The sequence below is a fragment of the Felis catus genome, chromosome B1 (genome assembly GCF_018350175.1).
Source record: "Felis catus isolate Fca126 chromosome B1, F.catus_Fca126_mat1.0, whole genome shotgun sequence".
Lineage (NCBI taxonomy): Eukaryota > Metazoa > Chordata > Mammalia > Carnivora > Felidae > Felis > Felis catus.
Window position 1 is genome coordinate 84,495,819 of NC_058371.1, and position 19,097 is coordinate 84,514,915.

At 37.4% G+C, this 19,097-nt stretch overlaps 1 protein-coding gene across 3 annotated transcripts in view; it reads right to left on the reverse strand.

The window, feature by feature from the left end:
- Window positions 1-12,634: 12,634 nt before the first annotated feature.
- Window positions 12,635-19,097, reverse strand: part of IL15 (interleukin 15) — a 78,399-nt gene continuing 71,936 nt past the window's right edge. For 2 of the 3 annotated variants that reach the window (XM_006930830.4, XM_006930831.4), the window contains exons 5-7: window positions 18,659-18,703; window positions 16,566-16,703; window positions 12,635-13,631 (exon numbers count right to left, since the gene is read on the reverse strand). In XM_006930830.4, the coding sequence (XP_006930892.2) occupies window positions 13,521-13,631; window positions 16,566-16,703; window positions 18,659-18,703 (294 nt within the window). In that variant the 3' untranslated portion in view covers window positions 12,635-13,520. 3 annotated transcript variants of the gene reach the window in all.

The following is a 19,097-nucleotide window of genomic DNA, read 5'->3' on the forward strand; positions in this document are numbered from 1 at the left end:
CCCCATTGATAAAAGAAATGTTGGACTAAGCTGAGTATTTTATAAAACTATAAAATGACTTCAAATCGTCACCCAACTCTCTCAGAAATGTCTGAAATGTCAAGGAAAGACACAAAAGAATCTAAGCCAATCTCAAAGATGACCAGAAAAGCCAGAAGTCATGCATTCTTGATAATTCTTTCTAAAATATTACAGCCCCTGTGTTGGGTGAACCACCAGAATTCCCTGGCAATTGTTTAGGACCAGTATCTCTGTAGACCCTGCCTTCTTTCTCAAACACCAATCCTCATTTCAGTTGGATTAATTTTCCTTATGTGATTGCTAGGACATTAAAGCAAGATCATCCCAAGTAACAATTTTGTTCTTAAGTTTTTGGGGAACAGCTGTACAGAAAAGGTTAAATTATTAGTGTTTGGGGAAAATGATGTGGGGAGAAAATGAAAAATAATTTTGTCTTGTTCTAACAAAGAACAATCTGTGCAGCACTTAAGAACAAAAGATCACAAAAACTTTGCTCTAGTGCATGCTTTCTTCCACTCTTCTGTAAGAGGGAGGAAGACTGAGATGGTCACAGGGGTGGGGAGAAAATATCCAAGAGGTGAAAGTGATGAGAGCACAGTGGTGACAGCAAAAATTCTGAAGTCAAGGTAATGGTATTGGGATGCCCTTGTCCATCCACCTCTTTTGGTCAACTTCTACTCATCTTTTAAATTTTTGATATTACCTCTTTCAAGAGATATGCTTTAACTCCTGTCAGGCTCCTTTCAAGACTCTTGAGTTCCTATAACACTCCCAAGAATATATCTAATGATGCACTTCCATTTAGTACTCTTTTGAGGTACAGACAGAAGTGTGACTCTGCCTCCTTTTGCCTCACCTCATCCTCCTTGAGGTCTGGGCAGTTTAGCTGTGAAAGGTAGAAAACAGAGTTACGACACCCCAAATTCTGTAGGACATATGATAGAGACAAAGGTAAAATGCTGTGTGGTTTTGCCTTTGCAAAGTATGTCCAATGATAAGTTACCTATTTGTTGGCCGTGCAATAAATTCTATTAGACAATGATGGTTTCCATAAACTTTATTTACTTCTAGAATAAAGGAATATTCCACTGCTCCAATTCATGGCTAAGAGCAATCATCAGGTTCCTTCTTGTCATCACATGGCATAGTCAACAATTTGTATCCTTGCCTTATCAATGTGATAATTGACTTACTGAAAAATTATATGGTATGTCCATAATAGTTTTTATTCCTAGCAATTTGTTCTTAAAATTTTTTTTTTGAGGTTCCATCAATAAATTCTACTCTGTTTTTTTTTTTTTTCTAGCTACCAATGGCCAGCCACATACCTGACCTCCATATATACATTAGGACCAAAACAGAGTTAAAGATATTGGTGCAGAGGGGTGCCTACATGGCTCAGTTGGTTAAGCATCCTACTCTTGGTTTAGGCTCCGGTCATAATCTCACAGTTCATGGGTTCAAGCCCCGAATTTGGCTCTGCACTGACAATGTGGAGCCTTCTCAGGATTTTTTCTCTCTACCTCTTTTGCTGCCCCTCCCCTGCTCTCTCTTTCTCTATCAAAATAAATAAATAAACTTAAAAAAAAAGGTATTAATGCAAACCTCTTCAATATATCTGATAGCCAAAGTCACTTGGGAATATCAAAACACTCTGGAAAGGAGAAACAACACCCAGGAATTGGGTAGATAAGTCAAATCCTTTCTTTTTAGACAGAAATGCTAAAATTAAAAAAAAAAAAAAGTACTAGAAACAACAAATCCCCCTCCTTCAGGTAAGCACCCAGAACCTCCTTTAGGAAAAGGGAGGAGAACACTCAGACCTATGTCCCAGAAAAAAAGGAAATAAGGAAATTACTTTTTTTTTTTAGATGGTATCAATCAACTTAATGGCTACAGCTTCCAGAAAGATCTCAGAGGCAACATGCATCATCACTGATGTGCTTGCTAGCTGAAGAGTCCCCATGGGAAGGGTGTTCATTTTGTAGCTAATGTAAATTACAGTGCCTGTCTTTGTATTTCAGTGATTTGAAGTGACATTCTATTAAAGGTGTTCCTGATATAAACAGGATTAGGTGGTAATGGGAGAATTAAACAAGAATTACGCTTGGCTGGTAACCTTGAGACTAATGGTCTTCAAGAATAACACAAAAGTCTTCCTTTCTATTTTTTTACACTGTGATTTCTCTTCGTAAGTGGCAACTTCAAGAATTGAAAACTTGTAGATTAAGCCCTGTTTTCTACCACATTTGTTTACTACCATCTGCTTAGAGACTTTATCAATAATGAAATTTTGATAGTAGGTCAACCTAATGTAAGTTCCATGTTAATCACGACCTTGATACTTTGGTTAAAAAAAAAAAAAAAAGTACTGACCAAATTGCCCTGCCTTTGTAGCTTAATGAGAGCATGAAATCATTCATTAGCAAGGCAGTGCACTAAACTACAAGAAAGAGTGACCGTGACCTATTCGAAAGCATTTCAGCCTTAGCTTCACCTGGCACTTGGGAGTTGTGATGCAATGCAACCTAGACATATTTGCTTATTGACAATCTAAGGACAAAAAATAAGAAGATGAGTAACTAAGGTAATATATCAGATAAAAAAATAATATAAATAATGTAAGCAATTACATTCAGCAGCAGTAATAGGGTCAACATTGCAGGTCTTACGTTTGTAAGATAGGTGAAAGCTAGCAGATTGAAACAGCTTGAAAATGAGTTGGAAGAGAAGATAAGAATTTTGGAATATCACAATATTCCCTGTAACAGGTGACAATTAACCAATGCAATTCAGATAAGTAAGTGTTAAAGTTGAAATAGAGGTGGGAGAGGCAATGGTCAAATTAGCTTAAAGGCAGCATTCCCCAGGGCAACCAGTTGCTAAGCCAAAAAGCCTAGCAAATGGACAATTTGTTTTGAGACTTTACTGATGAAATCTGATAGGTAGACAAGACTGGAACTCTAAAAATTCTGCTCAAGTCCAAGAGGTATTAAAATAGAACTCTTTCAAGGAAATTCTGGACATATTTAATACTGTACTTTTTTTATCCTGAGGCTATTCTGTTTTGCTGATTATAACTCCTGAGTAATCGCCTCAACTAGAGTAACAGGAAACCACAAAGTACTCAGGGGAGGAGATAGGGAACACAGTTATCTAGTATTTACTCTGTACCAAGAACTGTAGTCAGCATCTAACTTAATCCACAACAATCCTGTCAGATAATATTGTTACTGCTTTTTTAGAGACAAGAAAATAGGCTCAGAGTGGTTAGGCAACTTGCCCAGCATCAGGTGACGATGAATACTACATCGCGTTTCTTGACTCTGTAGGTGGTGTCAACTCAGTAATGGCTCCTGGAATTGTGGCCTCCTGGAAGACCTCAGAGCCAAAAGCTCTCCTATGTCACATTTTATGAGTATTATACCTTTGTTATTCAAAATGTGGTCCTTGGACCACAACATCGCACTTCCTGGGAGCTAATGAGTCATAATCTGCATTGAAACAAGATCCTGAGATGACATTAAAGTAGGGTGCAAGTTTTACAAGACCTAGCACTGCCTGACCCTTTGACTTAGTAAGGAGGAAAAAAAGATTCCTAGAGAGGCAATCTTAGCATCTTCTGATTCATGGAACACTCTAAGAGCCTGATGAAAACTTTAGATCTACCTTCTCCTAAAAAACAATATATGCGCACTGATAGACACACTTATACTTACTTCTTGAGGGTTAATGACTCCCTGAAACCCATGCAGTACAACCTAGGTATCTAGATGCTAGGTTAAAAATGCCTTTGAGAGGTGATTAAGGTAACAGAGAAATCTACACAGTATACAAAGTTTGGATAGTGAAAAACCATGGCCAAAAGAGAAAAATTTACTCTTTCAATCATCAGCAGTATGATCATATAAGTTGAACCACATACATATTCTTAGAAATTGCCAGAACATTATCATCTTTAACTCATTTACATGGACACAATTGATTTTCCTAGAAGAAAATCAGTTTTTGCCTCTATTTCTTTATTTATTCATTCCTTCTCCATGGACTTGATCAATAGTTATTTGGAGTTTCACTCCCAATGCTAAGATCTTCCATATTGATAAAATGTGTTTTTCAAAGATGATGTTTGAATGTTACATTATTCTGGGGACTTTTGGATATAGCTTCAACTATGATTTCAAAACCTAACTTCAATAATTTTATAATTATGTACTTAGTTATAAACCTGAATATTTCAGCTTTTGTATTATTAACTATAAGTCTGCAGGAAAAAAAAAAAACCACAACCAAATATGTATTTTTTATTTTGTATAGACTCTCCAAGTTCTCAACTCTTTTTCACCATTTTATAAATATTCTTAAAGTTATAAAGTCATCAAATATGGACTTCCTTCTTTACCCTTTTCTCCCTTTCCTTTGGACTTCAGAGAACGGATATTTTTATCCTGAAGAGTTCAGTTCCTTCCTAGCCAGACTTTCACATCATCTGGAACTGGTTCTGGACAATAGTAATACAGAAATAGATTATCATCCATCCTGTCCTCTTGCATAAAGTTTTGGTCTTGTCCAAGCCTTTACTAGTGTCTTGGTCTAGTCTTACTTGGCTTTTGCTAGTGCCTTTCTCTCTTCCATTAAAAAAAAAGAAAAAGAAAACTCTTGGTTTTGAATTTTGCTAACATTTCTTCTCTTGTCCTCACTGTCCATGCCCCTAGAAGAGAATTCATTGTCAATGTAATTTCCTGTTGGAATAATTTCCTCACACACATTTCTTTACAAAATCAGAATAATTAGAATTCGTTGTTAACTTTCACAAAAATGCTACAAAAATTTTAAGTTCCTTTAAGTTTATGAAGAAAAAAACCACAACTACTTAATTTTTTAAAGTCAATATAAGAGTTCAGACTTTGATTCTGTAGTGACAGTCTGATAAAGTAACATTTTGTATAAATAACTGACCGAGCATCTTTTGAGAAGGGGGAAAAAATAGTTGCAAACAGAGAGGGAGAGAGGCAAACCACAATAGACTATTAAATACAGAGAACAAACTAAGGGTGGATGGGGGAGTAGGGGAGAGGGAAAATGGGTGATGGGCATTGAAGAGGGCACTTGGGATGAGCACTGGGTGTTGTATGTAAGCCAACTTGACAATAAATTATATTCATTAAAATAAATAAGTAAATAAATAAATAAATAAGTAACTGACCATAAACTAATCAGTAAATTTTAATGAAATTGAAACATCTGCAAAAGGCACAATTTTGACATTGTCTAAATAAATCATACCACCAATGACACTTTTTGTTTTCTTCCTTTTTGTTTTAGTTTTAAACCAAACACTTAACACCATAACAAGATCAAATTTCAAAGTTAAATATAATTAGTCACATGCAGAAAACTATTTAATGAGTGAATTAAAATCTGAATTTACTAAACTATTACACTTTATGGTTTGCTCGTTTTCTCAGATTCAAATGTTAAACACAAATGAAAATTGAAGTAATATTTAATTTCTTAATCTCCACAATCACTATATTATCCTTGTTTATTTCAATCTATTTAAAGAATGTGCAAGACCAGAGCAGTGAGAATACCAACTGTGCTCAAAGCCAGTGTGAACAAGCCTGAACACTTCAGAAGTGGCTGACAATCGAATCCACTAGAGTTGATGGCCAGCCATGTAACTGAGGTCTCCAAGTTAGCTTCCATGTAGAATATAATATTTATTAAAGGATAAGTAATAAATATGTGCCAATTTGCAGATACATATATATTATTACATATATTACATATATATTATTAATAATACATATATATTATTAAAAACAATGTAACCTGAACAATTGCTTAACACTTGGGACTTCCAAAAATATTTTTCAGGGAAATGTATTTTACCATTGACATTGCTTAGAATCACTGGCACATAGTAATCATAAAACCAGACTTACAGTTTTATTATTGTTTTTCAATTCTCTACAGACAATGCACCCACTTGAAGCCTACACCTGGGCTTCCATGGTCAGCCCTAGGTATACCTCTGCTTGCAAATATTTATTCCTCTGAGCATATTTTATGTTTATTGTTTGAAATAAAATAAAGATGACTAAGAAATGAAATAAATCTTTAGGGACAAGTCAGCTTGCCTGGAAAACACTATGGCCTTGTGGGAAACCAAGTTCCTTAAAACAGGAAAAGTCTGAAGCCCAGATGCCTTGCAGAGTTATGATCTCATCGTGTTGACAGGAGGTTATACTTCCTCTTATCTCTTCTGGTTCAGGGTTCAAAAGACCTCTCTGTGAGGAGAAAGGGTTCCTCTGCTTTGCAGACCTACCCTGTCTTACCAAAGGAAAAAAAATCCCTTCTATATTAGCCATATCACCCATCAAAAAAGCCATTCAACTGAAAAGCAGGGAGAAGCATCATTGGGGCCATTTAGATGAAGTCTGTGGCTGCCTGTTAACTTTCTGCTTCCAGGGAGAGTGGCTTTGCTGATTTCCAGATGCTTAACCTGTGAAACACTGAAGAATCAGGGCCAAATGACCAACACAAACAATAACCATTTTAAAAAAGTACTGCCTAACATCTGCAATTTGAATTAAATCCTTCTTCTACAGAAAGTATATTTTTCTTATGCTGCAGTGAAGAAAGATAACAGGTCTGTGGTTTTCATAAACTCTGGGACACCAAGAGCTTATATTATATTGAAAATAGTGGATTTCTTTTCACATGAGATGTTTAAAGCAATGCTATTAATAATGCTGTGTATAACAGCTGCTTTTATTTATTCATAAATACAGCACAAACATCTTACTTGTCACAAGGAGAGGATTTTCTTTTACTATAAAAAGATAATTAATTCAGGCTGAATAAACTTAATGGTGCATTTGCCATCTGGGCAAAGCAAACAAAACACCAGAATAGAATTGTGTGAAGAAAAAATAATCAAAATATGGAATTAAAATACATGCTTAAGCTCTGTTTTGATTTCTTTAACAACAAATAATTTTCCACCCCAAGTATTATGCTCCTGCTTATTTGAAAGGAAATATAAAAGGCAATAGGGCATTTAAAAATACAGAACTGAACACGGACAAAAATTTCAGGTGATTTCTTTCTTCCTTTGTTTTTTACACATCAGCAACATAAGCAAAATGTTACACATAAGCGACAAAGCATCTCCTCTCATCTCTACCCATGAGGGACAGAAACTCTTATCGAATACAATCATATAGATACAAGTGTTTTGTGGACTTTAAAGAGCCATAAAAGTATAAGGGGATTCATATTATTTCCATCAGCCTGGTGTGCCCTTAGAGAGCAGAACTCAGACACACCGAGGGCTTTGACTTTATTAAATCAACTCTCGAAAGTGAACTTCGCTGACAGCCATGATCTTTAAAAACTCTGAAGATGGTACTTGTCATGTGGAGCCATCACTTCCCTGACATTCTAGTCTCACCTGTAGGCTTTTAGCTGCTTATTCAGAAATTTGGCTTCTTTCTTATCCTCTCCTTAAACATCTCGGATTCATCTCTTCTCAATCCTTCTGCAGCCTAACCCCCTGGTTATATGTGTGTAATTGTGCTTTCAAAGCTTCCCCCCCACCTCCCCCCACCCCCCCAGTCACACCTATCTTGCACCTTTCCATTCCCTGTTTTAACTGTGCCTTGCCACCAGACAGCAGAGCACCATTATTGCCTCCTGATGCCTTCCTCTATCCCAGTTTTCTTGCTGAAGATGGTTGGTTTCCCTTATATCAAATAGTTCTCATTAAAAAGTGATTTTAAAAAGTCCTTTTTTTCCAGAAAGGCTTCCAGGTGTGAAGATTCGGACCACAGATCAATTCTGACTGGCCTCAGAACCCAGCACTGGATTTACGTGTTAATCCTGAGACCTTGGCCTCTCAAGTCATATATATGGCAAACAGGTTTGTTGCACTTGACAGTGAATGAATAATTACTTGCTGAAGTTGGTCTCCATTAAGTGTTGCAAGGAGTCCATTAATGATGACAATAATAAGGCCCGTAGAAGATGATGCTATTAGAAATAATTTTTTATCCTGGGATTTAGCAGTAAGGAGATTTTGACTTCAACTCTTTTCTCAACAGCAGAAACAAAACCTGCTGTATTTTTATACATATCAGAGTAAGAGTCCCTTTCTTTTGGAGTGTAACGCAAAATTTTTACCACCAATATCCTTACTTGGCCTATGAGACCAGTTGATATTTATCTTACCAGCTCCTTCCATTGTTTTCTTTGACCCTAGCCACTCTGGCCTTTCTTCTGCTCTTTGAACGTGCTGTAATCCTTCCATACTCAAGGTTTCGGCAGGCTGTTTCCCGGACTGAGCCCCCTGCAGCAAGACTTTATAATTCATAGCAGAACTCAGATACCACTGTTTCAAAGAAGCTCTGACAGCTGGAATGAATCTGCCCCTTCCTTTATATGCTCACCTCGTGCCCTTCATAGAACCGATAATAACTGAATCAGCACACGATTAATTTGATAACACGACCCTCCTCCTAGAATGTAAACTCTGTGAGAGCTGAACCTATGGCTGCCTTCTTCAGGGTTGTAACCGCAGCACCTGGCAGAATGCTTGCACACAGTGGGTTTTCAATAAATGGAGTTACAATATGGCCAGAGAAGTGAATTCTTTCATGATAGTGAGGATGATGAAGACAAATCGCCTTTAGGGTGACCCTGATAATGTTCTCAAAGTGTTGACACAGTTTGTAAAAACTAAATGTACGATTTTCAATTTGGCTTCTATGTAACAATTTCCTCTTCAATTCCTCTCGTAGATAACTTCTTTTCAAATCCAGGATTAAAGAGCTAAACTATAGGACTGTCAAAAGTTCAGAAATAACAGAAATAAAACCAGCGAATCACTGAAGTAGTAATTGGTAAAAGTTTATTGTGCACACACCAAAAAGTCTACAAACCAGAAGCACTCAGACCAAAACATGGAAGGCAGCTCAAGGGGTATATTGTGATAAAGTAGTTCCTGTAGCGAGAAGGCAGACTATTCTTTACAGTGATTGGTTATAATACTAAAATTTTCTTAAATGATAGGGAATTGGTCAATGGTTACCTCATATCCATCTCGAGAAATAGTTTAGATTTTGTTTATGGTTTTCAGAGGCATAAGCAAGAAATGACCCAGTCAGGTCAGCCTTGCAAAATAAGCTAAATTAGGGTTTGTTTGTATGACTAAACTGATTTTGTCTGCTTAGGGGATTTTCAAGGCTGGTCTCCATTTGTTTTTTAACAAGGACAAAATCACAACTCTTTATTAATGATTCATTAGTTTTTTTTCTACGTTGCATCCGATGGATTGTACCATTAGCGGACTTTTCAATGAAGCTAAAGTTTGCCTTGCATAATAAATTCCTTAGCGAAGATAAAATTCAATCATCAGATACATTCAGAAGCATTGAACTAAATCTCTATGGAAATGGGATTTCCTCTGGGCAAAATATTTATACATGACATGCATATGTTAACTGTGACTCATATATGAATGCAGAGAACTTACACTAAGCCTGATCTAACACAGATAGAGGAACAAAAATGCATTTCCTAGTATTTCTGCGTGTGGGGAAAGGGATCAACCACATACTTACTTGGTTTTCATATTGTGTATGTTGGTTTGACCTTATGAGCCTTTGAATTTGATGGACAGAAGAAGTAACACATCAAAACACATAATAAGGCTCTCTCACAACAGTAACAGCAGCAAAAGAAATAATTCCATCGATTCTCTGTTCTGAGGTGAAAAATGAGAGTATGTAAAACTAGGTTTGTGCTTGGGTTTTAAAAATCTCTGGGCTCACAAATTATGTATTGGTTCAGTTTGCATTTCCATATCCTCTGACTTCTAACCCATTTTTGCTTATTGCAAGAGAGTGTAGAAATGATATTCTCTCATATCTTTTCTTCATCTGAAATTTTTAAAAGGTAAGGATATAATCCTCAAAAATGATATTGGACTGTAAACCTAATTTTTATTAGGCTTGCCTTTTCTATTTGGACTTTTAAGTCTATGGATTTGTGCTTGATTAAATGTAGTGTAAGGCCAATGCTTTCAGCATATAGGACAGCAGGTGAGACACAAACACTGTATTCTAGTCTACACAAATAACATTAAGCTGGTTTACTACAGAGGACAGTTTAAGAAGGCAAAATTTTGAAACATAAATGAAAAACTGATTTTGTTAAGAATTCAGGCATGAAAAAAAAAACAGCTTAGGATGTTTTACATGATTAGTTCTTTTCTAAAGTTAGCTAAGAATGTTTTAAGAAGCTTCACATCTATGCCTTGAGTTCCTTAAGATTAACTGAAGTGACTCATACTAAGTAAATAATGTGTGAGGAATTCTGAGTGCTGGAAAATGCCAAATTAAAAAAAAAATAATGTTTATTCATTTTTGAGAGACAGAGACCGAGCATGAGCAGGGGGTGGGGCAGAGAGAGAGGGAGACACAGAATCCGAAGCAGGTTCCAGGCTCTGCTCTGTCAGCACAGAGCCCAACATGGGGCTCAAACTCACCAATGATGAGATCATGACTTGAGCCAAAGTCAGATGCTTAACCGACTGAGCCACCCAGGTGCCCCTGGAAAATGCCAAATTGGACTTGTGTGCTTATATAACAAGAACAGATCATTGGCCACTATAAAATATTGGTGACATGACATGATTTTCCTTCCCCATCCCAACAAACACTGTAAGGAGGCTAACTTTTGTCTAAGGGTTGGAATAGCAACTTGCAGTTAAAAATGGTGCACTTTTCCTATTCTCCATCAATAGAAAAGCTAAGAAAAATAAAATAAAATGTAGATTTTAAAAACCCATTTCAGATGAAATTAAAACAAATAAACAAAAAAACTTACCACAATCTCAATCCCTAAACTTTAAAGTGTGGCTGTAAAATACTATTTGATATCAGGGAACAAACTGATAGCCAACACATGACTCTTTGAAAGTCAAATAGGATATAGATTTCTCCAAAACTATCTTGAAAGAAATGCTTAAGCATACATTGACTAGAGCAATGAAGATACATGAGCATGGGTGGGGTACTGGGGATAAAAGAATGTTTTGACAGATAACTGGTTTGTATTGTGAAATGGAGAGAAAATGAATTTGTAGGAGATCAGTTCCTACCCTGGAGTCTCTCAGTGAAGAACGGACCCACAAATATATGGTCAACTAATCTTCAACAAAGCACAGAAGAGTATACAATAGAAAAAAAGACAGTCTCTTTAGCAAATGGTGATGGGAAAACCAGACCACAGCATGCAGAAGAATGGAACTGGACCACTTTCTTACACCATACACAAAAATAAACTCAAAATGGATGAAACACCTAAATGTGAGACAGGAAACCATCAAAATCTGACAGGAGAAAGGCAGCAACCTCTTTGACCTTGGTCACAGCAACTTCTTACTAGACATGTCTCCGGAGGCAAGGGAAATAAAAGCAAGAATGAACTATTGGGACCTCATCAAGATAAAAAGCTTCTGCACAGTGAAGTAAACAATAAACAAAACTAAAAGACAACCGACAGAATGAGAGAAGATACTTGCAAATGACATATCAGGTAAAGGGTTAGTATCCAAAATATACAAAGAACTTACCGAACTACCAAAACACAAATAATCCAGTGAAGAAATGGGCAGAGGACATGAATAGACATTTTTTCCAAAGAAGACATCCAGATGGCAAACAGACACATGAGAAGATGCTCAACATTGCTCATCATCAGGGAAATACAAATCAAAACCACACTGAGATACCACCTCACACGTATCAGAATGGCTGATTTCACAACTCAGGAAACAACAAATGTTGGTGAGGATGTGGAGAAAGGGATGTGCACTGTTGGTGGGAGTGTAGACACTCTGGAAAACAGTGTGGAGGTTCCTCAAAAAATTAAAAATAGAAATACCCTATGACCCAGCAATTGCACTACTAGGGATTTATCCAAAGGATACAAAAATGCTGATTTGAAGGGGCACATGCACCCCAATGTTTATAGAAGTGCTATCGACAATAGTCAAAAAGTATGGAAAGAGCCCAAATGTCCATCAACTGATGGGGGAATGGATTAAGAGGATGTGGTATATACTCACAATGGAATACTGCTCAGCGACAAAAAAGAATGAAATCTTGCCATTTGCAACAGTATGGATGGAACCGGAGGGTATTATGCTTAGCGAAATAAGTCAGAGAAAGACAGAGATCATATGATTTCACTCATATGTGGAATTTGGGAAACTTAACAGATGACCATAGGGGAAGGGAAGGAAAAAGAATATAAAAACAGAGGAGGCAAACGATAAGAGACTCTTAAATACAGAGAACAAAATGAGGGTTGATAGGGGGTGGGGGAGTGGGTTAAAGGGGTGATGGGCATTAAGGAAGGTACTTGTTGGGATGAGCACTGGGTGTCATATATAAAAGATAAATCACTGGGTTCTATTCCTGAAGCCAAGACTATACCATAAGCTAACTAACTTGAGGAAAAACAAAACAAAAGAAAAAAATGAAAAACAAACAAAAACACCATAAGTGAACTAGGTGAAAGAAATGGTGATAAGACAAAAATATTTCATTTTAGTCATAGTTTTATTAAAAAAGACCTTGCAAATTTCAGACAGCATACTGCAAAAATATACAAACAATTACTTTATGTCAGATAATGCTGGCTCTAACGAACCAGCAAATTTTTTATTATACATGCGTGGCAAAAAAAAAAAGTGAAAATAAAATACCTGCACTTGGGAAAGCATGGAATACAAACATCATTACAACCATTAGTTTCCTATACACGATTCTACCTATCTACCTCAGTGGAGCTTTATTATTGTCACTCCCACCTAAGATTTACTGACGCATATTACCTGCCAGGTACATGCACTTTTTGTCTTTTATAACAGGTGCTTTATATGTCAATTACAGAGTAAAACACCGGTTTCACACCTATTTCTTCCTTTCTCATTGGTAGTTAATTCTTCCTCCTTGTGCTACACCTAATGGAGAAGTGAAGGCTGGTGGTCAGTGGTCCTATGCTGGCTGGAACATACGGTTTCCCTGCCCCAGGGGTGCTCAGCCCCACAGCTTGTGCAATTTGACTATTGCCCTTGAACGAATGTCCCCTATTTTCTTACAGGAGGCAAACATCAATGCAATTTCGAAGGATGAAGTATATACACAATTTTATTCAATACTTTATATTATGCTACAAATATGTACAATTTCAATAATAAATTAAGAATAAATGAACGAAATAAGTATGAAGACAGTTCATAGACACCATGTTGCTCAATGACATTTTTCTGCCTTCTTTTCTAAGAGTTCGTGTGATCCAAGATTCCAGATTGTCCTCTTGTTAAAAAAATGGGGGCAGCATGCATGAAATGAGGAGTTTCACAGCCTCTAAGCCGCAGGAAGATGTTTGCTAACAGTAGAAATGCTGAAGGGGATCAATCACAATCAAGAAGAGTTGATAAACATTTGTACAATATGTACAAAACTCTGCAGAAATTCTTTAATGTTCTTTTCCTCCAGTTCCTCACATTCTTTGCATCCTGTTTCAGTTATATTCTAGTGAATAAGAAGAAAGGATTAGATTGCAAAGACTACTATATCCCTTCCCTGGGAATATCACATCATTTGAACCATACAGTGAGGTCTTGAGACATAAAAACTTTGGCACATTAATGTCATATTTGGAAAAACCACTGGAAAAAACTGGGAGATCTGGTTTAGGCTTATTTTTCCTATAATGGGTTAAGGACATTGGAGAAATAAGCCATGTCTATCAGACCATGGACTTCCTGCTTAGAGCCCTTCAGTAGTTTCTGATCATCTACCCCATAAAGACTATGCCTCCCTTGCATGGGACACAGGCCCTCCTTGAGGGGTTCCTCACCTGTTTCTTTCACCTGTCCCCACCACCTCCAATGACATACCCTAAGTACAATGAGCTCATGCCTTTACCCCCACATACACATCATGCTATTAGATGCCCCACTGCCTTTGTTCTTCTCTCTGCATATTCCACACTTGCTATTTTAGCTACCACTACTCAGGCTGAGATTACTCAGGTCCTATCTCCATTAGGAAGGCATTCCTAAACCTAGGAGTTCCCCAGGTTGGGCTAAATGTTCCATCTTTACATTCTCAGAACTCTCCCTCATGTATCAATCATATCATATCATATCATATCATATCATATATTGATATTAGGGAGTTTTTTGATTTTTATACCACTAGTCTCTAGGCTTTTCTAAGAGCACAAGGCCATATATTTTTGTTTCCCTAGCCTTTAGCATAAGGCCTAGCACATAGTATTCCCCCAGTCATTGCTGGTTGAACTAAACTATTAGGTGAATACCACAAATTGTAATTCAAACACCGTTTCATGGATAACTAGAATATTCCAAATGTAGTAATCATAAATAAACTACTTAGAGATCATCCAAACCAGGAAAGCTGTACCAGCAAAAATCAAAATTAGATTTTATGCCCATTAAGCACTTGAAATTCAGATTCACCAACATTTATCAAGCACATACTCTATGCCAGGGACTGTCACATTCTATGTAGCGCTGTCCTATTTGAAAATAATCATGTCAGATAGCAAGGCAGAGATATTACACGATGCATCTCAGTTGACATAACCAGTGAAATGCTCTGCATCCAGCTCTTCTGACTGCAATCTTGCCAGCTCCTTCTACTACACGTGCTACACATACCAGGCCATGATGACGGTGACTGTGAACATGCACATTGAATATTCTACCAATAACAGAGAGGTAACCTAGCACAAGAGTATTTTAAACATCAGTATAGGCATTTCATGAATATATTAAGTGTCTAGAATATGCCCGGTATTGTTCTGGGAGCTGGGATACAGCTCTAAAACACATATACACAGACACACAGAAGTACCTGCCCCTTAGACACTGACATTCTAGTAGGGAAAAGCAGACAAGTAAGTAAAATGTCAGATAGGGGGGCGTGCAGAGAAGGGGACAGGGTGTGGGGGTGGATTGCAACTGTGAAGAGGTGACATCACTGAGAAGGAGACATTTAAGCAAAGACCTTAAAGCAACCTGGCATTTTTAGAGCAGTTCAGGGTGTCCAGCCCTACTCACTCAGAGGGTCTTGGCACATTCAGTTTCCTCTGCCTGTTAAACATACTTCCCCAGATAGGAGGCTCATTCCCTCATGTCTTTCCAAATGTCAGCTTAGCAGGTAAACCTCTAAAATAGAACCCCAGCCCTCTTACCTGCCTTCTTTTTGGCCACTGATTTAATAAAGAACTGAGTCATTATTCATTTCCTTTTGCTTGCTTTATTTATGATTTACGTTTTACTTATGTCCCTTAAGAGCAGAGACCATGTGTGTTTTTTCACATCTGTTACCCTGAAGGCCTACAACGAGGCCCCAAAAGTATACGTTAAATTCATGAATTATTGTTATGCCTTCTTTGTTTGTAAAACTTCCTTCTATCCACTCTGCTTTGGCCACTAGTGTTTTGCCATGAAAAGCATCATTCTTTTACTTCAGGGCCTTTGCCCAGCTCACCCTCAGGCCTGCTGTGGGAGTCCCTCGCATTTTCTCTCCTAGAACCATACTTCTCGTGGTGCATGGCAAGGCCCAAATTCTACTTGAATTTTTAATATTTTTATTAGTATCTTCTTGTGGCATTTGTCCTTCCAGTGGATAAGAAGAAGACCTCCCCTGAAGCAAAGCCGCTTGCCTATGAATCCGGCTCCCCATTTTACCAGCTGTGTGGACTGGAGGAAGTGATTCAAGCCCTTGGTGCTCCGATTTCTTCAACCTTAAAACAGAAACAAGGAGGGGCACCTGGGCAGCTCATTTGGTTAAGAGTCTGACTCTTGATCTTGGCTCAGGTTGTGATCTCACAGTTCATGAGTTTGAGCCCCACATCGGGCTCTGTGCTGGCCATGTGGAGCCTGCTTGGGATTCTGTCTCTCCCTCTTTCTCCCCCTTCCCCTCGTGCATTCTCTCTCTCTCAAAATAAATAAATAAACTTAAAAAAAAAAAAACAGAAACAAGGGTAACTCACAGATTTATTGTGAGGATGTAATGAATCACCGTTTAAGCCTCAAAGAACAGTGTCTGGCATAGAGTAATTACTGAATAAATGTGAATTGCTATTATTGATGCTAAACACTTAACCATGTAATTAGACCGATGTCTATCCACTGCACCTGGTGATAAACACCTTGGGGCCAACGACCTCACTGGTTCATCACTGTCACTCTAGCACAAAAGGGCCTGGAATCACGCAGTAAATGTTTGTTGAATGAATACACTGATAAACCACTTTAGGATTTTGGACACACTACTGATGGTGCCAGTTCTGAAGGTTACTCTGCTGGCATTAACTCCCTCTCCCGAGTGCCTCTTCGGACAATCTGCTTGTTCATTACATCCGGTTAATGACTTCTCCCAACCAAGACATAAACATCCGATATAGCTCTGTATGACTATTGGGTAACTCACCCTGTTAGAAGATAAACCACTGTTTGCCAGGATAATAATGTTTTCTACTGTTTGATGAATGGTCTCATTTTTGGACTCAAGCGAAATAACATGTAACTCCAGGAGAAAGCACTTCATCGCTGTTACTTTGCAATTGGGCTAAAAAAAGAGTTACAAAGAATCACTTTGAAAAAAATTATCTTTCCATTATGCACTTTTACATAGATGCAGTTTTGATTTTTTTAAAAAGTTAATCCAAATATTTTATAAAGAAACACAAAACCCCTAAGAAGTTTTACACAGGAGGCAATTTTTTGCTTTGTTTTGTTTTTAAATCAAAACCAAAACAAACGGACAATAAAACAATCTAAAAAGATGGCAATAGTATACAGAAGAAAGAACACAAAGCTAGAAAACATGGCAATAATAGGCCACTTTCTCAATGAGAGCATTTCCTCCTTGTAAAAAGGTAGTAATACCAGCCTGAGACTCTCAAAACATTAGTATAGATAGTCTGCTAAAAGAATTTTTAGAATCAGACTGTACTGTTAATATCTGAAACAGTGACAGCTGCTGGCCATGCTAGTTCCATAAGTCCCAGAGCTCCAGGGGCGGAAGAAATCCCAAGAAATTTATTAGAAAAATCAGGGTAGGAGTACTGCCCATTCACGGGCTGGCCACATCAGAAAGGTACCTTTCAGATACCACAAAAATATGTTTCCCACAATAGTGACTTTAACAAAATCCCCAACTTAAAAGAAAAGAAGCATTAATAATCATCTGGGGATGTGACCATGGATTGTCTGACTTTAGGTTCTCACTGCCTTGTACAGTGCCTGGGATCCTACAGGCACTTCTAGAATGCTTACTGAATGGATGAAGGGAGGAGGGAACATACCCACCTGCCTGGCATTGGCCATATTCCTTATCTCCCACAGCAGCTGCTCAGGATTGCAAGGGTAAATACCATCCCCACAGATAGATAGGTAGGTAGGTAGGTAGGTAGATAAAATAATAAATAAAACTGAGGCTCATAAATGTTTAGTGACTTCTTAGGCAACGCACCTAGGAAGTGGCTGAATCAGAGTTTACATCTAAATTTCAACCTCAGCTTCTTTCTATAAGCCATGAGTTACAAGGTTATCCTCTTGCAAAAAAAAGCAATCTCAGGATGCTGAGTTTGGGTGGTTACCTGACTGCTCTCTACTTTGAAAGAAAAATGGAAAACATACTAAAGCCTAAGGAGGAAGACAATGTCTATGTGTAGCACCACTATCCAAGGGGTTGATGAATATCTGGTTTTTCTAGCTTGTGGTGAATCCCTCTTCCCAAAGCTGAAAAAGCCTTCACAGCTACAAATTCTTCCATTTCAGAGAAGTTCTAATTGAGCAATCACAGAGAGTGGACTCACTGTTCTCCTCGCACACAACATAGAGTTTGTTTTCCGTGAGGTGAAGAAGTTGGGGATTTGTTTCTTGTTTTTTAGTAGCCAACCCATAGGGAAAGAACAGCAACATAGCTAAAATTATACATGCCTTAGGCAATGTCAGTGTATTAATGAAACAAGTTCAAGATCATTTTTTAATTCTGATAGGTTTTATGAGCTGTGTTTATTTCTTTTCTCACATCGAGAGTAACTGGCCAGAATTCTTTTCTGACAATTGTAGAGATTCAGGCAAAATGTGGAACATGAGTGCATTTAAGCAATTTGTAGAAAATATAATTAAGCGTGGAAATACACTCCAGGACTGGAAACAAGGGCTATGGTGGACAGCTTTAAATTGAATCCATTAACCTGATTTTTGCACTTAATTGCATCATGATCTAATTGCATCATAAAATATGTAATATATTTTGTTTGACATTGATGGAAAAGGCTGTTTTATATTTTGATTTGGTACCATTATGAAAATAGCATCTATGTAAGCTCTTTGTCCCCAAGTCCCACAACCTCAACAATTACTTACAAAATGCATTGATCACATGTTGTCAGAACACAACAAAAGTTAGACTTAAAAACTATACATTCTTCAGTAAGTTTATGAAAATATGCTTCTTCAACTTTTGAAAACTGGAAAATATAACAATTTTCAAAAAAAATAAACTCTACTCACATGAACATCACTTTCAGTATATAAAGTGGCATCGATATGTAAGGACTGAAAGGAAACAAAATTAGATAATATGAAAAATTATGACCTGCTTTAGATATAGTGAAAACAACTTACTGAACATTTTAAACTTTTTAAATTACATTTTTTTAATTTTGAGATAATTTCAGTTTCATATGCAATTGTAAGAGAAAATGTAGAGAGATCCCACAAACCCTTCACCATTCCTCAGTGGGAATATTCTGAATGCCATAGTACAATACCATAACCAGGAAACTGACACTCATACGATCCACCCACCTTGTTGAGATTTCACCAGTTCCATGTGCACTGATGTGGCTATGTAGTTCTACTCAGTTTTACCAGATGTGTAAATTCATGTAACCACCTCCACAGTTAAGGCACAGAACAGTTCCATCACCATTAAAATCCTCCTCCCACA